We start from the raw sequence: 25,558 nt of genomic DNA, 5'->3' as shown, positions 1-25,558 counted from the left end.
GAAAGAGGAAATGAAATGCTGGATTTCTGCTCACAACGAAGGACGAGACAAGGGAGAGTAAAGAATACAATTAAACTACGAAAGTTATGTACAGAATGACAGGTTTTCTTTATGGTAAAGCATTGTTATTTTCCATAGAGACAACTGGGTAATACTGCCGAGTTGCAAACCGGAAACCTTTCGGGTTTTTTTTTTTTTTTTTCTGTTTGCTTGTTTTTATTTTCTGAACACTGGGAGATTACATCTGCTTCCTTCATGAGCACAAGCCATTTCATTATCAATATAGTGTTTCTTTCAAGTATTTCAGATTTTCCTTCTCCGTCTCATAGGTTTGTGCATTAGGTTTGTTTTGATCCGCAGAAGCCCCAGCCCTTGGGAAGAAGTCCATCCACGGAAAAGAAAGTCCCAGCACATTTCTATATGTAGCTGGTAGGAGCATATTTCGTTCGAGTTGATTTTCTTCGTCCTTCGTGCCTAAATTCCTTCTCAGAGATAAACCGCTAGTAATTTCTTTCCTCCTTCTTTCTTTTATTTTCCCCTTGGAATGTAAATCCTTTTAAGACTGAGCTATTTTTAGTCTTCTTTTTTTGTTTTTTATTTTTTTTCCTTTTTTTCTTTTTCTTTTTTTTTTTTTTCGTTTTTTTAGTCCTTTTTTCTGTGAGTGTCCACGGCTGAGGAGAGAGCACGATTAAATAAACATGGGCTGTAGGTACATTAACTCGAAGAGAAGTCCGGGAAAGGGATGAGTGTTTAATAACCCTGAGACAAAGGTTTATCTCGTTAAAGGTACCTCTTCTCTCTGGTCCATGGAAACTGAGGTGGCTTTGCTCAGCACAGAGGGCGTGAAAGTGAGGAAGGAGTCAGTCCTGGTTGTGGCCGAGCAGGTAAAGTCTGAGCCGGAGGGTCTCTGTGGCAGCCCGTTGGACTGGCCGCTGTGGCACGCCAGGCAGGAGCAGGGGCTGCCCCCCGCGCTGCTGAGTCCATGGGTTGGGGCAGGGTAGAGAGAAGGGTGTCTGAAAGCGCACAGCAGTTCTGGTCTCGGGTACGGGTGGGAGAGGACCCTGAAGGTGTCCAGAGGCCTCAGGGGGCTACTGAAGGGGGTGGCGGCGGAGGCCGATGTGGCGCCGATGCCCATGTGGGAGTAGTAGGGCAGGGGCAGGTGGGACGGGAATGGGTACGGCAGGTTCCCGGTGGCCGCCGCGTGGCTCATCATGTACGTATAAAACGCCGGGTCGGCCGGGTGAGGCCAGGTCATGGCCAGGCGCTGCCGCTTGTCCTTCATCCTGCGGTTCTGGAACCAAACCTGCGGACAGAGGAGAGGCGAGAGCCGTCACCCGCCGCCGCCCCGCTCCGCCCGGCCCCCGGCCCCGCTCCCGGGGCGGACGTGGGGCTGCCGGAGAGCGGAGACCGGCGCCAGCTTTCCCTCCTACAGGGAGTTGTCATCACGTACAGAGGGATCAGTTAAGCCCCTATAAAAATCTACCGGGAGACCCAGAGGAGCAGCCCTTTTAGGGTGCTTGTTTTCCTTTTTATTTGTCGGAGCTTGTCCCGCTGCCCCCCCAGCCCCCGGCCCTGTGTCCGGGCCAGCCGGGCGGCTCTGCCTCATTGCTGCCCTTTCCCATCCAGAGCTACCTGGAGTTGTTGCTATCGGCTTTATTTTCATGTGCAAATGTTTTGGAAAAGGCAAGGCAAAGCGAGATCGAAACAAAATCTGCTACTGGCTTCCTCTTCCCTCCCCCAAGAGCTGGGCGAGATTTGGATTGAACCGAAGGAGGATTAAAAATGATCTGCTGGGGAGAGGGCAGATCAGCGGCGCTGGCCGGGACGGCTCCGGGAGCCGTGTCCCAATCCCGCAGTGCTGCAGGGTGCGGGCAGGGCCAGGAAAGGGGCGGGAGGCGGGGGAGCTGAGAGGGAGGGTTATGCTGGCGAAGTGCTTTCCCGAGTTTTGCAAGGAAGTTTGGCCATACAGATTTATATCGTGCTAATTGGAAACATGTCCGAGCTGCGTGTACCTTGATGGTGGTTTCTGGCAGATTTAGAGCAGCCGCCAGCTCACATCTCCGGGGCCTGGACACGTAATTCTCCCGGTAAAACTCCTTCTCCAGCCGGGCGATCTGCTCGCGGGTGAAGGCGGTGCGGTAGCGGCGCATCTGGTCGCTGGCGCTGCAGGCCAGCGAGCCCTGGGAGCCGCCGCTGCCTCCGCTGCCCTTGGGGTGATCCCCCCCGCCGCTGGGGCTGCCGGCCAACGCCTCGGAGCACGGCCCTGCGTGGGGAGCCCGGAGCAACGACACACGCTCGGAGGCGGGCGGGCACGGGGGATGCTCCCCGTCCGCCTCCCCAGCCAACCCGCTTCGGCCCCCCATCCCACCCCATCCGGCGTTTCCTTGCTTGCCCCCACGTACTGAGGGTACTGGGGCACTGACATCCAAGAAGGACCGGGGAGCAGGGCAGTGAGAAAGGGGATGAAACACCGCCTAAGGGTTTGAGGGGGGTTTATTCACTCTGGCTGGGAGGTTACCTGTCCCCCACACACAGCCCCCGCAATGGCGGTGTCTGCTCACTGAGCCTCCCGCTCGCTTCCTGCACTGGGAGCCTGGAGCGCCGCAGCATCCCCGACACGAGTGTCTGGAAAGGGCAGGGGTGCCCGCCGCCCATGTAGCACGGCTCCGCTGTCCCTCCCTCCAGGCCAGCAAGGACCCTGGAGTGGAGCAGCCAGCAGACAGAGACTGCTCTCTGAGGGGAAGGTGAGGCCTTAGGAATCTCTGCTCAGCCTCCAAAGAACAGGATGGGATCTTTTCAACCAGCCTCTAAGGGACGAGGGAGGACATACAGCGCTCTCTACGTTTCCCGGGTTCTTGAAGTGATTGAGGAACGGGGAGGGGGGAGAAGGGAATTGTTGTCAGGGTAGGGACGTCTTTGCCGGGCTGGGAAGGTGGGAATAGGGAGTGGAGAGTGGGGGCAGGGGGAAAAGGGGCCTGTCCACTGCCTTTGCTTTCAAATGCAACTCTCCCTCATTGTGCCCGAGACCAAAGGCAATTAATTCATTGGGACCATTTCCGAGCTGGCGCCACCGAGACATAGAAGTGACAAGGTAATTTGGACCTCTCTCTTTTTTTTTTTTTTTTTTTTTTTTTTTTAGCCCAACGTGCAAACAAGGCCCTCGCTACCGCACTTGGGGCTGGCATGAGTCGGCGGGCGATTTTACGGTCTTTATGGGTGCTTCCGCACTCGCCCGGGCACATTTCACCCTGCAAAACCACAAACAGCTCTTGGCCAGAAAACCCGTTTGATCTTACCCCCACACACACACATACAAAAAAAACCCCGCCAGTGCGGAGGATCGTAAGGGATTTCCTGAAGTACGCACTGTCTAAGCGATGGGGAAGAATAAAAATAAAATAGAACAGATTGAAGAGGAGAGCACGTGGTTGTCTTGGCCAAAAAGATCCTACGGGACAAACTGCAGACCTGACGCATCCACGGCGGGAAGCCTGGCTCCCCTCCAGGGACGCGGGGGCTGCCCGGTGCCGTGTCCTCTGACTCCCAAACAAGTCTCCCGGTGGCGGGGAGGTGAGCAGTCAGTCAGGAAAGAGATCACACACGGGCAGACACACACACACACGCTCACACCCGATTTCGCTGTCCCTCGCTCAACTGGCGAGGGGAAAAGCCCCTCCGGCAGCCCCCCGCCCCACCAGTGCTGCCACCCAGCCCCGGAGCGGGCGTGGGGCCGGAGGCATGGGAAGGAGTTGGGTACCTTTGCTGTGCTGGTACTCGGCGCTCCCCGTGGCGCAGTCCGGGGTGCAGCTCACCTCGATTTCCTCATAGAAATCCGACTCGGTGTCCGAGCTGCTCTGCTGTCCTTTGCTGGAGGGGAGCTCCGGGGCCGGGGGCTGCTGTCCGGCCGAAAGCAGTGCTGCCGCCGCCGAGCGGCTCTCCGGCACCGTCCCTGTCCCTGGCAGCACCTCCACCTCCTCTTCGTCTTCTCCTCCGCCACCTCCTCCTCCTCCTCCTCCTCTCTCCCGGGACGACAAGGGGCCAGGTCTGGGGCTGATGCAGTTCCGATGGATCATCTTCTCCTGCGGCTCCGCAGCGGGGCTCCCCACTGCTTCGGACAAATTAGGCACCCTCTTGCCAACTAGAGCGCCAAGAGTAGTCCCCTCCAGAAACATCACCATCTCCTTCCTGGTTTCCATTGTGGTTTTGCTTAAGGGAGGGGAGAAAAAAATCCAGATCTCTTCCCCCTCTCCCTCCTGCTCCCGCCCCAGCCTCGCACAAACCCAGCAACCCTCTCCTGCCAATGCAGAGGAGTCAGCGGTGAGATAGGGTGACCTTGTGATGCGAGCGCTACACTCCGCTGTGCTGCTCTGGGAGGGATCACCATTGCCCTCTTCTTTCTAAGCTGTCATCCTCAATGGTGCAGTCGTCATTACAGTACCACCGGTGACGCCACACATTGATTGCCAGTGGATAAATAGAAACGTCTGCCATTGGGAAGATGAAAGGAAGAGCCGGAGCGAATGGGCTAAATGCGTGATGCGCCAGGTGTAGGAGCCTGAGATGGAGAGGGAAGTGTGAAAAAGAGATGCATATGGAGCTGCAAAGGTGTTGTAACATGCGGAGAGAGTTCCGCGGGGGGAAGCCTTGCCTGACAATTAAATATCCCTTTGACTGCTTTAAGCCACAACCTTGATGTAGAATTGAGGCGAAGATCCTTAGCTGCATCCTGGAAGTGAGAAGATACGTACTCAAGCCTCTTCCTTGGATGCATTATTTATTGCTGGCAATCAGCTTCCGCCTAACTGCATATATAAGGCTTCTAAGAATCCTTTGCAAACTTGAGGATAAAGAAATGCGCTGCTGACATTTGAATGTAAAAATAGCTTTGATTTCTTGCTCTGGGTCAATATCGGTTCCTATCGGTATAACTGTCATCGCTTTCTATTTGCTGAGACTAAAACGTTAGTTTACCATTTGGAAATGCTTTTTACATATGAAAAGATACAACTACTTCACTTGTAACTGTAGTTATTCTAGCTATCTGCTGTTTATCTTTTGCTCTTATTTTTTTCCTTTGCTTTTTCCATTTTTCCACGGTTCTTGCGCTTTCGTGAGAGTTTTGTGTCTCCTCTCCTTTCTTCTTTTTGACTAATTGTTTTGCACAAATTATTATCTACTTTCGGGGCCGGGGGCGGGGGGATGCAAGAAGAAGGTCTGCCGAGAATAATTCAGGCTCAGACAAATGCAAGTTATCAAGGCCAGAGCTTATGCTAGCTAGCAGATGTTGTTAAAACAGACATGACAAGGGCAACAATTTGGACAGCACTTGTCTGAAAATAAGGGACCTTGTACCAGAAATACAGCGGCACGTGTAATCTTTTTTGGCTTATTGTGGTATTCCTAATGAATGTGGTAAGGATCTCATCTTTAGTTAATATTGCCTCACACGTGTAGTGTCAAGTTATTTTTCGCCATCTGTCGTAACTAGGTTGTTCTAATTTTTTTTTTCTCGGAGTGCTATTGGCTAGTCAGGATACAGAAAACATTCAACCAATTACAATCCTAACCCGGTAAGGAATTTACTGGCATATCTGAGGTGACGTTGCTTCGGTGGGGAACAGGCAGCGCAATAGGAAACACGCTGTGATTTTCCGTCTAGCCCTGCGAGCAGGATGTAGAGAGACAAACAAACAAACAAGCAAACAAGATTCTCGTTCTGCTGGATGCATGGATTAAGGGGTGCTCCTAGCAATAAGTATACTGTTTTCAGGGTGATAAACCACGAATTTTTACAGGTTTGTGGCCACCATTCTCCGTTTTTTCTCTGTATATATAGCCCGTATTTTTCCATGCAAATGCACATCATGCACATAACACACTCTGGACTGCGCTGCTTTCCACCACACGCTGTGAAGCGTGCACTGCTCCGAAGCTTGCAAAATTCTTGAAAATTCATTGTTAAATTCCCTTTCCCTTCTCTCCCCTGCCAGCCTCTAGACCGACGTGTGCCCTGTGAGGACCTGCCGCCCATCCCCACCGCAGCCGGGCTCGGCTCTGCGGGCTGTGTCAGCACGGAGTCGGGGAAGAAGGACCAGGGCCGGGTGGGTGGGTGGGAGAAAGGAAGGATGGATGGATGGATGGATGGATGGATGGATGGATGGATGGATGGATGGATAAGGCAGTCTGCCCTCGGTGCTGAGCGGAGCAGAAGGGCAGCGCTCACACTGCTGAGCGCAGCGGTGCGGGCTGGAGCCATGGGGCACTGGAGCCGTGGGGCACTGGAGCCGTGGGGCAAGGCCAGACAGGGCGAGGCGGGGGTGCTCGGGCGCTCTTTCCGTGTCGCGCTGGTGCAGCTTCCCACGGCTGGTGGCGTCGTTTTCGCGCTTTGTTGGACTAAGCAGGGGAGCTGTGTTCGTGCTCCTGACACCTCCGGGGGAAGTGCGAGGGTTCGGCCTCCCTCTGGGCCCACGGTAGCCCCAACTCCCCGAGGAAGCTCAGCTCCTACCTAGCCTGGCCAAGCAGCCCTGTGGTGAGAAGGCAGCTGGTCTCTGCGGCGGACAGAGAGGATTTCCACATCACAACGAGTTTGGTGGTAGTAAGAAGAGGGATATTCATGTCTGTTTCTACATAAGACCGTAATCAGGAGCTGAATTCTGAGTGCGAGGGAGAGCTCCCAGAGTGGGCGACAGAAACGATTGTGGGGAAGTTAACGGGAAAATCTCTCTCCGGCAGACTGGAGCCCTGGGGATGATTCCTGTGGATTAAGCTGGCCGATCCTCAGGAATTTTATCATCTTTCTTTACGAGTCATCGCTGCCTCCTTCCTCAACCCGTGCTTAAGGCGTTCCCACCAAGAAACCATCCGTCTTGTAGCCCGGGTTGGAGGTTTTGTTGAGCCCGAGATGATGGTCATTGCCACGGGAGGCTTGAGGCAGCCCACAGCAGCACAGGCTGCGGAACACCCCTGCACGGACAGACACACGCCCCTCCCCACATACACATGCTTTCATTTGCCATTTGCCAGGGGTAAACACAGGGAGTTAAAGGCCCGAGTGGAATCTAAGAACGGGGGAAAAAAAAAAAAAAAAAAAGTACTGAAAGTTTTGGGGTCAATTTAGATTTGATTACTAAAGGCTTCTTAAAATGTCTATTTTTCCATCCCCAGGAAGAGCTCAGCCGCAGGAGCCCCTCGCACGTCAAGGAGCGGGTGAGGCGGTGTAGGGGAGCGAGGAGCCCGTCCCGCTCTCCCCGGAGCGGAGTTTTGCCTCACCGGGAATGGGAGTCCAGTACACTGCCTTCTGTCTAGTGTTTCTCTCAGATCTGTCATGCTCGATTTGGAAGAAGACTCCCTCATTTGGGATTAATTTCCAGGCAGATTGGAAAGTGTATCCCTATGGGTGTGGGTGGGGTTTTTCCCTGCATGTTCCAGACCGAGGTTTAAACTTATTCTCTCTCACTGGCTAGGTCACAGCCAGGATGCCATAAATATGCTCAGAGCTTTTCAGACTTATTTATTTCTCCGAGTTTGCAGCTTTCCTTGTTGATACACGGCCAAGACGGGATCAGGACACCGAATCCCGCCTTAACGCTGTCTGAAATGTAGTCCCATGTAAGAAAAACAAACGCAACACACAGACACACCCCCTTCCCAAAACGAGGAAGCAATAGGGGGACATTAAAACATTGCTAGATTGATATGCTCAGCATTTTCCTTGAAAGTGCTAAGCCTGCAGAAGGAAAGAAATTCCCTGTGGGATATTTATTTTTCTTAGCCGGTCAACAGGGTGTCAATAACTTTTGACCGATACTGTCCAGTTAGGACTGTGAATCCATGATCAGCCTCTTTAAATAAACCCCAATGTCTTCTCATCTTTAAAAAAAGGAAGAAAGTTTTGACATAGCGCGGAACGGTTTAGTGCCGCAAAAAGTGATACCTAGCTCAAATGGGTGACCAAACCAGAAAACCTATTTTTAAATTTTTAATGGGTAGTGTTAACAATAATGGCGTAATTATCACTGTTTTATTAAGGCTATTTTTTACGACATGATTAGAGGTGGAAGCTTTGGAGAGAAGAGAATAATAGGCGCATTATTCTTGTGTGTAAAGACAAGCTGGTACAATGACAGAACGTAACACGTAAGTGGCGTTGAGGAGAGAGAGGACAGAGCTGTGAGTGGGATGTGCCTAGGAAAGCATGTAATGGTATTTACAGGATCCGATGCAGGACACATTTCTACCTCCCTGTACCTCTGAGTGCCGGATCCGGCACCTCTGCGGAGGGCATCGGTCTGTGCTGAATGGATTCTTCTGGGGTTTTGTTTTTACCTATTGGCTGTCCGAAACAACTCCTCATTGTCACCGCATGAGCTTCTGGAGATATTTACCTTGTTAGACTAAAGCCTAGGTGAAGAGGGAGTGGGGGGGAAAGGGAGGTGGGGACAGGTAAGTGCACCATTCCCTCTCATAGGACAGTCAGGACAAGTTTGACCGTGCAAACTAAATCTGCAGCTTTACTGATGACAGTAAGTAAATCGTGAGGAATTTGGGCTTTCGATTTCGTTTCCTATCTCTCCCAGACTCCTCGAGTACCATAAAACAGAGACAATTTTTTGATGTTAGAATGAGCAGAAGAAACACGATCGGCATGGCAAACTCCCCGATTGGAAAACAAAAAGGTATTTATGGAGTGAATTTAATTCGGAGGAAGGCGCAGGTAAATTAAAATCGACAGTATTTCATTGGTTCTCTCGACTAGACTTTTTTTCTTAAAGGTTTGGTTTAAGGAGAACTGAGCCAGCAGCCCTTTATGCTGTGCATTCTCGCGATTCCCCCGCGGGTTACGGCGCCTCTCGAGACCTGCTGTGCCGAGGCATCTCTGACAGAACCACTGAGGAGTTCCAGGGGGTGCTCAAAGGAAGACCTTTAAGGGGGGCTGTGGCATTATCGAGGGAAAACCGCAGAATGTCAGAGGCGAACGCACATTCTTTGACCGCATTTAGTATTTTGGTGTCCTGTTTTATTAAAAAAAAAAAAAAAAAAAAAAAAAAAAAAAAAAAAAAAAAAGCCAACCAAACCAGACGGGACACCCAAGAATTTCTCCTTTTGTCGCCTCCAGGTAGGCGGCAATGTTCCGGAGAGACGGCGTTCTGGCCCTCGCCTGAGGGAAATGTTTGTAACGAGGGGCGTTTGCAGAGCACTGTCTGCTGTGAGCTAGCGGCACACGGCCAGAACCAGCGATTCTCTGCGCCCTCTTGCAGCCCTGCCGCTTTACAGCCTTAGGCCTGGTTCTGCCCCAGATAGGCTAAACCCTGGTATTCTTACTGTGATGAAGATGTTTTTATACGGAGCCTCATGAAAGAGTGCAGAGAGGGGCATTAGGAGAGGGGCAATAGGAGTGGTTCAGAGCATTGGAGACTGACGCTAAGAGATGGAAATTCTGCCTAGAGAAAATGGTTGAAAAAGTCCTAGCTCGTATACTGGATCCTGGGGACCCTTTTCATCCCTGGGGAAGGTGTGAGAAATCCCTAAGGAAAGTTCCTTTGGAGATAAGGGTGTCCAAGGGGTACAGGATCTGCTGGGGCCTCTGGCCATTAGGGAAATTCCAGAAGTGAGTATCTTACTCCAGAGACCCAACAGTGTGTCTCATGTAATGAAAGGGTGATTTACTCTTAGATTTGAAAAGGAGCAGATTTGACCCCATGGGAACAGGCATGTTGCCTCTTGTTTTCTCTTTACACACGTCATGAGACTCTGTTTAGAATTACAAGGAACAGAAAGCTGTATATAAGACAAGCAAATGAAAAGGAGGAAAGAGGAACAAAAAAAAGAAAGGGAGGGAATGGGAACATAAAGAGAAGGTGAAGAGAAAGGGGAAGGAAAGGGGGAAGAGGTAGGGGCAGGGGAGGGGGGGAGGAAAGAAAAAGGAAACCCCAGCCACCTAGAACAGACATCTCAATGAAAATTCTCTCACACCACACTGAATCCCAGTGTCCTTAAAAATAGCAGTTGCACTGGTGCAAAATGCTGGTTCAATTACCAGACATTACTGTCTCATTCAAACTTTCCCCAAAACAAACACATATTAAACCTCAAATAGGGGCATGGAAGGCACGCTGAATGAAAATTTTACATCGTTTTAACAATGAAGAGTGGAATGTTAACCCCGTAACTTCCAGTGGCACTTTCAAAAATCTTCAGCTAGCCAAGCTAAGATGGTATCATCTGTTCTCAGAGTGCATCCTTAACAGCAGGTTTGTCCTCCTAGTTTATTTTTGACTTGTATCTCTGTGCATGGCCCCCAGGGATGAGGATGTGAATCCACAGGCTGGATTTGTTCCACAGAAACAAAATCTCCACCCTGACTCTCTAAGCAGTGGCCAACTGCTTCAGCACCACTGCCTGACAGAAATGCTCAGGTTTGCACTCTGGGTACTGGATCCTCAGTGCCTGACCACTTTCTGTCTGTCCTCCATCTGTGAAATCCGTGATCCCCTGAACAAGGACAGAGATAAAGCGAGCACAGAGCAGCAGGGAATGTGCACTGAGCAAAACTAGCAGCCTCACTGAGCTGTGCCGATGGGGATCCTTCTCCTTTGGCCCCTTGCTCCTCTCTGTGCTCTCAGAGCACAGCTCTGGGCACACTGTGGGTGTCATGTGAAATAGCAATCAGAGCAAAAGCAGAGATGTAGAAAACTGTCACAGAAAGTCATGGGCTTCTGCCAGAGACTTTAGCCCAGGAACATGTAGAAAAAAATCTAAGTTTGTCTAAAAAACTTATACCAAAACAAAACAAAACAAACAAACAAACAAAACAAAACAAAACAAAACAAAAAAAAAAAAAAAAAAAAAAAAAAAAAAAAAAAAAAAAAAAAAAAACCACCAGAAATTTTGCTGGAACTTCTGACCAACTTCTGATCCCATTTTTATATAGTGTCCAATAAACATTACAGCTGAGCTTTTTGATCATTGAGGACAAGAAACATGAATGAAGAAGTGGGCAATGATGCAACCTGAGTTACGCACCGCTGTAACAGAACTGCATTAACCCCTTGATACGCATATAGCAGCAATGCCAAATGTCACCTCTCCTGTCCTCTCTACGCCCAGGCACAGAGGCAGAGTGCCGGAGGGTGTTTCCATTCTTTGCCTAGGAGGGATTGTCGTTCAGGCCTCCTGCTTGTGAGGCTGAACCGAAGGAGGAAAAATCTTCCTTCATATGGATCCCGAGGTGGGCCCGACCTTGACCATGTTGGTTCTAGAATCGCAGGGAAAATTGCAGCCCACATGGGCGCCCAGTGTGATGGATTTCTCCCCAGGTGGTGGCACGGGATGCTCGGCATGCAGGGTGGGTGTGCTGCTCAGTGGAAAAAACCACTGCAGCCGCAGCGAGCCTGAGAGATCATCATGATTCTCTTGGGAATAGGGGGCGTATCGATATCGTGAAGAGAAAAAATATCTGGCCATGTTCGTGTGATTGCCTGTTATTTTGCCTGAGAACTGGCGTGAGAAAAGATAATGTTAGAAGCGAAGCCCAAGCGTCCGGGCTTAGCTGTTTCCAAAAGAGGAAAGGAGCGCGCAGTGGGAAGTCTCAGCAGGGAAAGGCAGGGGTTTGTTTGTCGTGCAGGGCAGCAGAGCGCAGGGCACGGGACAAGTACCGTGCAGGCTGCGGCAGGTAGCCACGGCACACAGCGGCTCCAGCTGCTCCCTCCAGGGCTTCCCTGCCTGCCCGGCCCGCGCCCTACGGCTCTGCTTCTCTGCCGGCTCGCTGCACGCTCCTTTAGGAGCTGATCCCGAAGTCCCAGGCGAGCCCAATGGACAAAGAAGACGAGAAGGAAGCACGACACAGCCCTGCGGGTGTGTGGGCTCGGGGGAGGACGGCGTCCCTGCCTTCCCCGGCCGGCTCAGACCTGCGCACGGCCTCCCGTCCCCGCCCGCGCCGCCAGCCGCATCCGTCCTCCCCGCAGGGCCAGTCGCGGCATTTCCCCTCCCTCCCTCCCACCCTCCCAGACGGCGGTCCCTGGCTGTGATCACCGCGGCCCTACACTAACTGCTGTCTTCTTGCGCCCCCCACTGCTGATGGGCCGCAGAGATGAAAGGAGACAAGCCAGACCGCTCGCCCTCTCACCTCCGGTTTTTTTCTTCCTTTTTTTTTTTTTTTTTTTTTTTTTTTTTTTTTTTTTTTTTTTTTTTTTCTTCCCTCGTGCCAGGAACGAGTAAATGAGAAGGAGAAAGAAGACCAGGCAGCTCTTCCGACGGTTCTCGCCCGGGGTGCCGAGACGCAGGAGGTTCCCCCCACCTTCCTCCCGCGGGCAGGGAGGAACCCACGGGAGCAGCGCCTCCCAGGCGGGCGGGAGGCATCAGCACCACCCCGCTGTTCCCCTGCCGGGGGCACCGCGCCGCAGCCCGCGGCTAATTCCCTGGTTCTTTCCGAAATTACGTCATCCTCACTAGCAGCGTCCCTCGAGGTCAAGAACATTTTGCTCAGATCAGACTAACTTAAAATTCTCTGAAAACACTCTCAGGGAGAGAAAGCTCTGCTGCAGGTACAGCAGGCGAGGAACTCAAACAGGTCCTTCTAGGGCGGTCCCCGGGGCAGTCACGGCACATGGCAGCAGCTCGGCACTCTCTGCTGCTCTCGGAGGGTCTCCCGGAAGCCAACCTTTGGCACAAGCAGTCAAGGGTTTAAATGTCTGGACCGAGAATGGAACAAAATAAATATGTCTCTCTGCCTTAATCGCGTTTGTTGACTTCTTCTAGAGCATGACATGCTCTCCCTGTTTAGATCCGTGGTGCGTGCCATATGGCACATCTTATCCCCTATGTACATACGTAGATATACACGAACGCATATTTATGGCATATCTGCTTGTGTTCCTCCCGCTCCTGCTCTTCCACTGAAATCCAGTTTCGAAAAAACTGCTCGAATCCAGAAAGACTACATCTATGCGTCAGTATATGCATGCCTTTTACTACGGATACACGGTAACCTGTAGGGGTTTGTCATTCTCAGTCCACAAAACTCGTTTTGAATGCTTTTGGTCTTGCTGCCAATCAGCATTAAAAAAAAAAAAAAAAAAAAAAAAAAAAAAAAAAAAAAAAAAGGTATAATTAATAATCAAAGCATGTGGAAGAAATCCCACGAGGCACGGGGTGCTCCTTTCTCGTTTAGCACCTTTCTTACAATATTTCTAGCCCCGTAGGAAACACGAATGACTTTGCTGGATTAACGTCCTTCCTTGGGCAGCACTATGACGAGACGATTCCGTAGGGAAAACTTTGAAACACCTTTACATCTGAGGATTATTCTCCCCTTATAACTCTTCTCTCTAGAAGACGACCACGGGATTCAGCCTCCATCCATGTTTTGGGAGACTGAAGGGCAAACCTGCAGCCCTCAGGAAGCGGGACGCTCCCCCGGTGCTGGGGGCGAGCCGAGAGCAGGAGGGCGATGGGACACGCCGCCGCCGCCAACTCCCACCCCTAGGGACGGGAATAACATTTCAGGCACTGCTGTTCTTCAGCAAAAGCCCCACCTGTCCTATGGAATCGGTGTTTTTCTTGAGAAAGGGACAAAAAGGAAAAAAGGCACAAAAAAAGAAAAAAGGCGAGAAGGAGAAGGATAAGGAGAAGAAGAAGGAGAAGGAGAGGGAGAGCAAGGAAGAGAAAAAGAGAGAAGAGAAGAGAAGAGAAGAGAAGAGAAGAGAAGAGAAGAGAAGAGAAGAGAAGAGAAGAGAAGAGAAGAGAAGAGAAGAGAAGAGAAGAGAAGAGAAGAGAAGAGAAGAGAAGAGAAGAGAAGAGAAGAGAAGAGAAGAGAAGAGAAGAGAAGAGAAGAGAAGAAGAAAAGAAAAGAAAAGAAAAGAAAAGAAAAGAAAAGAAAAGAAAAGAAAAGAAAAGAAAAGAAAAGAAAAGAAAAGAAAAGAAAAGAAAAGAAAAGAAAAGAAAAGAAAAGAAGGAAGAAAGCCCTCACAACTCGGAGATAAGAAGCAGAACAACATGTTGCAAAGGAAACGTTTCCTGGCATCCAAGCTGGTTGCAGGAAAGTCACTGGAAATGGGATTAAAACTGGCAGGGTGTGCTCCAAATCACCCGTGTGCTCCAAATCCCCCCAGCGCGGGGAAGGACCGTGCCTGGGGGCTACGAGAGGTGGGACCTCGCAGTTCGCCCTTTCACGGGCGCTCTCGGGCCATCGCGCGTGGGTTTTGAACTAAGAGATCAAACCGCAAATCCATTTTGACCGAGCAGCAACGAGCTCCAGGCGGAGTGGGTTGAGCTCACTGCTCTCGGTGCTCCGCAGGAAAACCTCTCCCCGAGCAGCGGGAAGGAGCCGCCCGGCTTTGCGGGAGCCGGGGTAATGTTAATTGCGTGGGGGTTATTATCACCCACATTCCCCCAGCAGAGACAAATCCGGTTGACAAATCTGATCGTTCGGATCCTGCCCCCCGGCTCCGAAACTGCCGGGGTGTAGGCAGGAGGTTGCAATTAAGCCCCTGCCGTGTATTTTTTTCCCGCGGGCGCCTCACGAAGCGCCCTGGGAAAGCGACTCCGGCTGGCGGGGCGGGCTGAAGGCAGCGCTGCTGGCCCCGGCCAGGAAGGAGTGGGTGAGGCCCAGAGCCCACGGCACGTCCTGGCCTTTTCCTCCCCGGCCTCGGGCACAGCCCTGCGGGGACATCCATCCTCTACGAACCCGGGGCCTCACCCTCTATTAGGGGCCCTTTCACAAGGAAGGAAATGAACCAACTTTGCAGTGGCCTTTGGATGGGGAATGGTAAGGAGAAATCTCTCTCCTCATCCGTTGCCCCCTCTCACCCAGCTGTTTCTGGAGCTATTTCCTGCACCCGTCCCCCATCCCAGCATCCAGGGGAGGATGTTTCTGGCTACCAAGGGCCATATCTGTCCAGATATTTGGTAGTCCCAATGTAGAAAAAATATAAATACAAAGAAACCTATAAAGGTTCCGTTCCCCTGAAGCTATGGGAGAAGCTCTGGGCAGGCAGACAGGATTCAAAGCCTTCCATCTCCCTTCAATGAGATGCATGGCCTGCTTGGCTGGTCAGCAGCATCCTCTTGGCCCAGGAGCACCAAGGGCATTAGTCCAAGGCCCAGGCAGTGCAGCTGGTCCCAGTACCTGTTTGCCCAGAGTCTGGCCTACATGGTCTCCATGAGATTTGGGTGTAGCAACAGAAATGATTTCTCTCTCTCGTAAGTCCTTCCCCAAATGCCAAAGACACCAGGCCAGAACTGTTTTGGTTTACACTGCCCAAGCACAAGCTGATTTCCAGAACACTGGTGGGGCTGGAAAAATTTCTGCCCTTGGGTTGGTGTTCCCGAGCAGAGAACAGAGTGGAGGTACCAAACCATGTGTCTGAGGTGGCTGCCACACGCAGCACAGAGCAGAACCACTATCCTCCCATTTAATTTTTTTTTTTTTTAATGACAACATCACCATGTACTTGTATAAATCCTCAGTGATTTCACAGCTCCCCGTGGTAATATCACCAGGCTGACTCTTATGATTTCCTCCATGCCTGCACAGTTTTAGATTTATTGGACTCTTACATACTCATTCACAGAAATAAAAAGGGTGGGAGTGGAGAGGACTTGATTTCTGGCTGCTCTCTGAGGTTTCCGTGCCAGATCCGTGCAAGATCGAGGGCTTTGGAAATGTGGGTTTGTAAAACAACCCCTTAAATTACTGCACACAGGTTAGGGGGTTAGGCACACACTCACACGCACACATGCACATACAAAGTAATATCTTATGAAGGGTTAAAATCTATTAAAGGGAGTGCTGGAAAAAAAAGAGAAAAAAAAAAAAAAAAAAAAAAAGACAGAAACACCCAAAGACCTTCAAAACCAAAAAATCTAAACGCTCTTGAAAAAAATCTTTGAATGGCAGATGCATTAGTCCCATCGAATAACCACTCCAGAGCCTCATGGGTCAAAATTCTTCCAGCCCTAAGAAATTCTAATTTTGTGTGGATTAGGATCAAACCAAATTAGGTGTATCAACATGAAAACTGGACAGTGGAAGAGCAGCTGCTGAAAGGACCAAAGAGTCTGATTTTCCAGAGGTTAGGTCCTAATCCACCCATCAGGAGCTGAAAGGAAACCAAGGCATCATCATGATTGATGATGACAGAGAATCAGGAAAGAAATTCCCTCAATTTGAAAGTTCTTTGAATAAGGGCAATTCATCAGCTCAGCTCTTTCCACAGGAATGGTACTTTCCCTCTCTACTTCTTAGTTGTGTCTATGTCAAGTATTTTCCTGCTGGTAGAACAACACTTAGAGATAACCTGTCTCTACCTCCCCCACAAGAAATGTCTCTGAAACAGATCTCCACGGGGTAAATGCCCCAAAAGGTATCAGGTGGGTCCTCCTCAGATCTCTGATAGATAAAGGGAGGTCTGCATGTGTCCCGGTAAAAGCAATCCAGAATACAAGCCAGTTCCTCATTTCTGAGACAAGAGCATATGTATGATATAGGGATGTTCGAAATGAAAATGTGAGATCTTCCAAGTCCTGCAGGGAGATGAGGCACCAATGTTACATGAATGGCAGATGCACTGTCCGCAGGCTGTATTCTCCATGGCATCAACCCTTCACACCAGTAAAAGATCGTTCCTAATGTCCAGTAATCTGTCAACACTGCAGAACTGGAGTTCCCAATGTGTAATTATGAGACTTCAGATGCACTTTGGGTGCATTAATTAAAGGATTAAGCCTTCCTTCTCTTTCTGAATCCTATCTGAAAGTTTTTGCACACCCTTAGTAGAATATAGTAAAAGTTAATCAAAGCAATTCATGATTTGTACACCTCACAGTAAACACAGTGGGCATTTGTACTGGGCTAACAGAGGGTTTGCATATATAATGACTCCAAGCAAGCATTTGTTGTCAGGTGTCTACCTATGACAAAACAGAGAAGGTCAATCTGACCTAAGAACCAGGCAAGTTCACAGAGTAATTTGTACTTTGAAATATGTGGAACTTGGGTGACAGGGCTCAGCATTCAGACTATTCTAGATGACTGGAGGGTAAAAACTTGTTCACACATGGAAATGCCTAAGAATGTCCACACAGGATTTCTCATTTCACGTCAGATCCACACCCCATCTCAGCCCAAGGTGAATTTCCTTGTTAAACAAACCTAAGCTGCCAATGGAGATAAGGAAAAACACAGGAACTGGTTCAGAACAAGAATGTTCAGGTTTGGAAGTACTCTGGCAGGGCCACTGTATTTCACACTCAGATCCTATCTTAATTTGCATGAGCTTTCAAGAGTAGATGTTCATTAGCACAGTGTGGTCCTTTCAATAACTTCCTAGTACAGTGTGAGTATCTTCTGTTGGTTTGCACTAAATTAATCTAATCTAAATGTAATTAAATGAAACTAAAGTGAGCTTAAAGGGCGACCCTAAGTCTACATGTAGATTCTCATCTCAAACCTCAACCCAGACCACTTCTGCACAGAGGATGGATATCAAAAGATGAAACTAATTTCTTTTACAGTCAAAGAGGCCTCACCTGAGCAGGAAAGAGCAAGTCACCCCCAGTGTTCCTGACAGGAAGTTTTAGCAGTGATGATGTGCTCAGCTGTAAGTTACCACCTCTCAGCTGTGGCAGCACAACTGATGGACAGAGCCCCTCTTGGTCCATTGCAATGGTATGGAAAATAGGATTATAGAAACCGCTGTTGGAACACACTAATTAGTCTCTAATTCCTGAGTTCTGACAGCTTTGCTGACAAGGAAGAGCTAGCTACCTTCAGCTGCTTCACTCACAGCTACTGTTATTAATTAACCTAACATGATTTCAGTTTAAATTAACACACCAGGCTGAGGAATGGGCATCTCCCTTTTTTACAGCTGGAATAAAACCAGCAGTAACCTACTACAACATGTACATCAGCTAAATCCAGGACAACTTATCAATCACATCCCTCAGTGAAATGCTGCATTTTGTAGATGCTCCTGCTTATGTACTAGTTCCCACTCCTGTATCTCATTTCTGTATAAACAGGTTTTTAATCTAATAAATATGCTGGGTTTATAATGGCCCAGGAATGGGCATGTCACATACTGAATGATTTAACCAACCATTGCTTGTCATTTTACTTAAGAAGTTGGATGGGCAATACCTTAGTTGAAGTGACAGGGGTTTTTGTTTCAGTCAAGTCAGGGATCCCTTGATCCAAAATCTGCTTCCATGTTGTGCATGCTCTGGCAGCCCTTGTTCTCCCACTGTTTCTGGCTTGCACAGTCCCACAGTGCAGCTCTGCCATGTATCCCATTCTGGTCAGTTCAGGGAGTAGAGGCTGTGGCCACTCTCTCATTGTATCCTGTTGTGCAGGATGTTGCAAAGTTGCTCTAAAACATGCTAAATCACATTCTAGCAGTGCCTGATTCTGTGGAGAGTATTTTGGGTGCAACTTCATGACATATTTTAACCATTTGAAAAATGGATATTTTTTATCTCAGTGAAAAAAAGTCAACTGTTTTGATGTCATTGGAGTGTGGATAATAAATTTAGGAGGAGAGTGTGAGCCAGGAAATCTGGAGTTTTCTTCCTGCCTGTCTGCTAGCTCTGTGGCCTTGGGCAAGTCCTAATCTTTCTGACTCCACTTCCTAGCCTGTAAAATTGGGCTAATATTAGTTACATCGTGGTGATGACTGCAGTAGTGATCAGTTATCAGTTTTTATAGAAAAATCCCCAGTTTTGAATGTTATTGCCTGTAGTATTTTAAAGGAGAACTGTGTCTTTGTACTCATATTGATATTTGAGGATTATAAGAACCACCCACCTCTTTATCCTGTTCATCAGGATTGTTTTACGGTACTCCTCCAAGACTCTCCCTCTGGAAGACAGACAAAACCAGTTTGTAATCCAAATCATCTGCTGTGGGGCATCCCAGGCATCATACAGCTTCTATACAACATCCGAAGTGAAAACAGCCCAGTTGTCATTACAGAAGATTTTAAGTGGAAGAACAAATAATTATTTAATGGCAAGCTTCATGTTTTTCTCTCGTACTTCTATTTTGCAATGATTTCCTTCTCTCCCCTGTTTTGTTCTTGTTGAAACTTCTTTCTCCCTCTCAGAAAATCAAAATTAAAATGCCAAAACATTGCAGCTTAAGCACATGCTTAGGACTTTCTCATGGAAAAGCCTTGCTGTCAGCTCTGTTGCAAGCTGCCTGTGACCTCAAGCAGATGCCGTTCACATAAGCTACTGTCTTGTGTTTCCAAGTCTCTCAGTGTTCACCTAGCTCTTCTTTTCCTACATATAACTGGAAAATTCTACAGGGCAGGAGGAATCTTGGTGTTCTCTGTTTTATCTACATTCCACATAGTCCTGTTTACAGTGCTAAGAAGCAACAGTAATAATAAAGATGAAAATATATGATTAAGTGATCATTAGCCCTAAAAATCCTCAACTCTGGAGGAGGGACTGGAAGTTTCCCACTATCAGCCTGCACAAAACCAGTCTGGATTTGCCTGATCCATATGGAGGATCAGGCCCATTCTGGAACAGGGTCACTGCAGGCATTCCTGGCCACCCTGCTTCTGGTATTTTGTACAGTTGGGTGGGAATCTGAATCAAAGGGCTCAGCCATAGTTCTGATTCTAGAGGCAGAAATATTTTCTGTCTGCAGCACCACTGCTTGGCTCTGTAACACTAAGTAAATCTAAAATATAACCCAAACTCTCTATAAAAGTAATGTAAACCTCCAAGATCTATAACCAATGCTTTGCACTCTCTAATGTTCTGTGGTAGATTTTATTGCAAGGCTTCATAGAAAGCCATTTACCTACACCCACATCCTGGGTAGGACAGTGTTGTCTGACAAGTATCTGCCTGGAGGAAGCCACAGCAAAGCCATCGTAACCAACATTTTGTGGAAAACAGTCTTATTAATTCTGTAGTCTCTGGTTACTCCCATTCAGTTTTCCTGACTCCATGCCTTCCCTGTCACTGCTGCCATGGTGCCTCTCTACACTAGCCAAGAGGTTGTAACAGAGCTTGCATATCTCATGTAACAAGGAACTTCATGATAAGGAATGATACAGCCCAAGTCTTTGTCTAGCTTTCCCACAGAACTCCTGACACTAGTTTCACAGTACCACAAGCATGGAAGGTCTGACCCTACAATGCCCAGCCAAAAAACATCCCATTTTACACAAATGCAAGCAGATCACTGCAGAGGGACTGGCTTGGAAGGCAACAAATAACTAGTTTGGAAAAAGCATTGTGGTGTTGAGATGTGACACACTGACAAGTCTCCACCAGCTGGGAAAAGGACGACATGTCTCATGTCTCTTCCAGGGACAGGAGGTGGGTGCAGAAAGGTGTTCAAGCCTGTGGCCATGACCCGGCTGGTGTTACAGGCTGTGGGCAAACATGCAATTCATCCATCATCTCTGTGGCTGTGGCGGATCAGGGTTGCCGGGTTTGCGTTTTTAACAAGGCACACGCATGAGCTGAATATAAAATTGGGAGCGGAGAAGAGACAAGCAGCTGCTGGAGCTGATGACCACTGATCTTTTCCATGTGAGGGGGTAACCTTTGGTAACCCTGGCCCCATGTCATGTGACAGGGCCAGGAAATAAACCCTGGGCTCTTACCAGCACTCCTGTGCATTACACCTTTATTGCAGTGATGACAGGTTGATGGCTACACTGAAAGGTTCTTTTCCTTTGGGGAGTCCTGTCCAATGTTCAGCTTTATCCGTCCATAAATGCTAAGTAGTGTAGGGTCGCTGGGAAAGGTTCCTGCTCCCCCTTCAACCCCTGCATCTGAGGACTGTGACTGGGAAAGGGGCCCCTCACCTGCCTGTCAAAAACCACTAATTCACTGTCATCACGGCTGGTTTTCTCCTGCCTGGAAGCGTAGAGAACTTACCTCTGTGAAAGTCTTTCAGAAGGATCTTCCTTCTTTCCTTCTCTTTCATATCTCATCCCAACCCAGTGTAGAAAAATGCCAGTTAATTTCTCTGGGATTTCCTTGGATGTCAGGATATGGCACGGATGCTCTCATTTTAAATAACTCCTCTGGCAGATCAGAGAATACTGTAAGAGCTTCTCTCCTTTAGAGTTTTGATAATTACGTTAGTAAGGGCTCTCAATATACTCCAGACAGAGCTGATGCCGAGTCCTTGGAAAAAGAGCAAATCAGAAGTTAACTGAAGAAAGAAATAAACTAGGAAGAATGCTAATCACAACTTGTGAGCTCACCATTTTTTGAATGCTATTATTCCTTCTTTTACTCCACCCCTCACAGCCCCTAGCTCTCTTTTAATTACCACTCGTGGGAAAGGTAAGCTGACTGGTTTGATAATTCTCAGCACCACAGCAAGTGGTACAAACAAGTTTAAACTGGAGATCCTAAAAGCTTTCTCTTTGTATAAGACAAATTTATAGCTTGGAAACTAAATATTTGTCCAAAGAACTGTTGAAGGTGTTTGAGCACACAGGAGAGATGAAATGGCAGATTAAATGTTTCATTTACATGCGATATGCATAGCATTAAGTCCTATCTTAATTCTTCACCTGTTTTCTGAAATCCTTTGACAAACACAAGATATTTCACATCCCTCTTGCAATTTTGAGTGGCTTTCAGGATCATTTAACTATTTGGTGTTGCTGTGTGGAACGGTGCAGACTCCAGTCCCTAACAGGAGTGCCACAGGCTGCAGGAGGGTTGATTCCTTCTTTAGCAGGCATTTCCAACATGTTACTACTGAATAAGGATGCAACTTCACCCAGGAAACCAGATCTGACTCCAGCGGGCATGCAGATGCTCTGTGGATAAGCTCCGTATGAATGTTTATAAATAGAACAAACAAGAACAACAAACAAGCCAATGGCCCTCCCTACCATAGAAACCCAACAAAATTTCTTTGGTGGAAACAGGGTTCAGCAGTTTTGGGGCTTCTAGGTGTTCAGTGCAGTATTTGCTTTTGCACAACAAGCCATATGACACAGGCTTTATCAGAGCCATTTCCGCCTCCGGTATTTTGTTTTTGGTGGGTTTTTTTGGCAACTCACTGAGCTACCATGAAACTGTGATCTACAGCTCATTCAACCAAACCTGCACAACAGGATGGCAGAGATCTCTCTTGTACACACACTTGTGCACACAGACACACACACGCACACCGTTTGCCCTTTCTCCTTCTTATCAGTACTCTAGAAGAGGAGAGAGCATTTCTGTGGGGTTGGTGGTCTGATAATTTCCTACAGTCTGCTTTCAGGAGAAATACATATGTTTATTCATAGGTTCAGGTGATGATTTTGGCATACAAACTACAGGTAAACATGCAAATTTTTACTTCATCCATAGTTTATTAGAACAAAAAGTATTCCTTACTTGTACTTCTAATAGAAAAGATTAAAACAGTACCAAATGTGAGCATTAGTGATTTTCAAAAGGGGTTTTTATTCTTTATGCCCTAAATGCCTAAACCTAACATTTTGACGTAGCACACAAGCTGTGATCATAAAACGAGTTTTACTGGGAAGCCATGTTTTCTTCTTGTGTATCAGACTTATTTTAATTCATTCTGGGTATGTTCCAAGCACTGTGTTAGAGATTAAAGGCAACTGCACACCCCAATTAGCAGCCAGCCCTTTCTAAGTAAAAATATTTCTGAGGGGCGAGATGAAAGTGGAATAATTTCTGTTCATTAGCAGTAGAGAGCTGGGGTGGGTTATTTTTCACTAAACGGTTATACCTTGATTTTGAGCACCTCAAGATTTAAAATGAGTGACCACGTAAAAATGAAACCCAGTGCAAGAATACCCCTCCAGGAATCGCTTTTGATTGAGCAGTTGAGCTCTGCGGTAAAAAGCACACTGACTAGTAAAACATCACGACTGTTCACGACTCCAAGCTCTCCGGCAGAAAATCTAGCTCTGGGGCACTAATCTCTCTGTCTTGCACGCAAAACTGTTCAGCTGCAGTCGCGGTGCAGGCCGTAAAAACTATTGCTTCCCTTGAGCCAAGGCAGCAGAAAATTCACGCTGTTCCAGGGGACAGTCGGCCGCGAGGCTGAGAAAAATCGCTTTCAGAAGGACTTTACCACCTCTTTCAGAGTACGATTCCTCTGGTGAGTGCAAATCCTGCCTTGTGCGCTCTGTAAGCGAGAGTAGTTTTTCCCTTTGGAGTAATATGGCGTTTACCAACTAAAAATTGAGCAAATAAATCTCGAAACTGTATTTCAGGGGTGTACTTTACACCTAAAAGTCTTGTTTTAATTTTCACGTTCTCACAGAGGCCTATAAATCTTACTTTTCACCCGCTTAACCTTCTGGGGAAAAAACCAACCAACAAACAAAAATAAAAATAAAATAAAATAAAATAAAATAAAATAAAATAAAATAAAATAAAATAAAATAAAAATAAAAATAAAATAAAATAAAATAAAATAAAATAAAATATAAAAATAAAATAAAATAAAATAAAATAAAATTTTAAAAGGAAGGAAAAAGAAAATAAGAAGAAAAGAAAAGAGCAGCGTCAGCCACAGTTAAGCAGCCGGGTGAGCACAGCCCGGCCAGCCCTGGCGCGGGGCGATGGGCCGGGGGAGCTCCGGGCGGGCAGAGCCGGGCTGGGCGCTGCCCCGCTCGGTGCCCACGGGCACTCGGCCGCCCGTAGCCTCGCTGGATACACGGCTCTCCTCAAAGCAGAGCTCTCTCGGGTGCCTCTGCCTTGCCCATCCTATTCCCCCTCCGCCACTCTGGGATAAATTGCTCCTATTAATTTTCTAACGAGCAGGATCGGGGAAGAAGAGTCACCCACCCGGGTTAAACCACCCCAGGATCCCGACAGGGACCTCGGTGACTGATTTATTCGCTGCCATTGTTTTACTGGAAAACATTCACTTCCCGAGAAATGGGGCGTCTCGGCTTCATATTGTTTGGAAATATCTTTGAAAATTCCCCATCTGCCCGTCGTTTCGCCAATCGTAACACCTCCTTGATTTGAAGGAGAGAAAACCTAGATCCTGCTTTTTATTGAAACCAGCGCAGGACCTTGGGAGGAGTGGGCGGGAGGGAGGAGAAAATGGGAGAGGGAGCAGGGCTGGGGGCAGCCGTGGGCCGGCATTAATCACACATCCACTTTGGCATGAGGAGACAGTGCCGATGCACGTTTCGGGCCCGGGGAACCCGCAGCACCTGCGGCCGGCAGCGGGCCCTGCGCGGGGAGCGGCGGAGCTGCCGCACCTGAGCGGCCCCGCGCCCCGCCGGGCTCGGGTGACACGCGGGGTGACAGAGCACGACCAGCCTGTGGATGCAGGTTTACCTCCTGCTCCCCGGGGCCGTTCCTTGACCGGGCAGCCAAGGGAAAGTACAGGGATGCAGACTGGTTTCTGGGCGAAAGCCTCGCTTGTAGAGTTGAAACTTCAATATTTCTCTGGAAACACTTCTTCATAAGACATCTTTTCAAAGACACAGAGGGCCCCTGTCATCTACACACACATCGTGGGTGTATAGGCGTGTTGGCTTTGTACACGTAAATTCGATAATACGCACATCTCTTCCTCATGTAATTGAACTTCCTGCTACCATATTTCCCTTCTTCAGTTTGCCCTTCTTCTTAATATGCCAGGCTCTGCCTTTAAATATCAGCCACGACAGATTTTTTTGGGGCGAACTCCGCGGGAGACGAATTTATTCATCTGAAGTAGTCCCTTCCCCTCCGGACTGAAAATAACACAACGTAATAATTGCAAGACTGTGGCTTCAGCACAAATCCGAGCCCAGAGCACAGCCCACATCCTGGTCCCTATTCCGGTGCCCCGTGAATCGGGCGTTTGTCTTGGCCTATGTGAGTACTAGTTATTCCGAGCTGGACAAAAGTCTTCATCAGCTCCTGAAGGCGTGACACTGGTGGGAGCAATGAAAACGCTTCCTTGTGGGCTCCCTCGCTACTCGCATGAAGGGAAAATTGTCTGCTGTAGTGAGCCACCTTGGCCGGGAAATGGGCAGGAAGCCGGGAAGGACGGGCAGGAGACCCGGGGGCAGGGATGGCGGTGGGACTCCGCGCCCAGGAGATCTCACTGCTCCTTATGGGCGCGCACACGCCAATGGTCCGCGCTCAGAGCGCTCTCCAAAGACCTGGGACACCCTCGCGGTGGCTGGAGGGGCTGCCATCGCCACCCCAGCCCGGTGCCCAGCGGGATGAGCGCATCCCCCTGCCAACGAGGCTTTGCCCTGCCCCGCTTCCCCTCCTCAAGGCTGCAGCTAACGGGGGAGAGAGGAAACAGGAGGTCCCACCACCCGGTACAGCTGGCATGGAAACCAGCCCGTAGACATTCATGTGTTTCTTCCCGGGGTGGTGGAAGAAATGTTTGGCTCTTAGGTTTCCCGAGCCTTCTCTTTTTTCAATACTCTGTCGGTGGCGGTGTGATCCGTCTTACCCTGATACAGAGAAAATAACACTAAATTGCGCCTCTTTTCACAGCTTTTCGAATATCTGTCCTTCTTGCAGATTAAACGAAGGGCTGCTGGAAAAAAAAAAAAATCCCAAGACTGAAAGGAATAAAACTTTTAAGTCC

At 48.7% G+C, this 25,558-nt stretch overlaps 1 protein-coding gene across 1 annotated transcript; it reads right to left on the bottom strand.

Annotated features, from left to right (window-relative positions):
* Nucleotides 1–570: 570 nt before the first annotated feature.
* On the bottom strand, nt 571–4,196 carry EVX1 (even-skipped homeobox 1; the record flags this gene model as incomplete). Its single annotated transcript, XM_083877176.1, has 3 exons — nt 571–1,303; nt 2,013–2,263; nt 3,758–4,196. The coding sequence occupies 3 exons, from the start codon at nt 4,194–4,196 to the stop codon at nt 773–775; spliced, it is 1,221 nt and encodes a 406-aa protein (XP_083733302.1). The 3' UTR covers nt 571–772.
* Between the last annotated feature and the right edge of the window lie 21,362 nt (nt 4,197–25,558).

Source organism: Zosterops lateralis (assembly GCF_965231275.1).
Source record: "Zosterops lateralis genome assembly, chromosome: 1".
Lineage (NCBI taxonomy): Eukaryota > Metazoa > Chordata > Aves > Passeriformes > Zosteropidae > Zosterops > Zosterops lateralis.
This window is presented reverse-complemented; position numbering and strand designations above follow the sequence as displayed.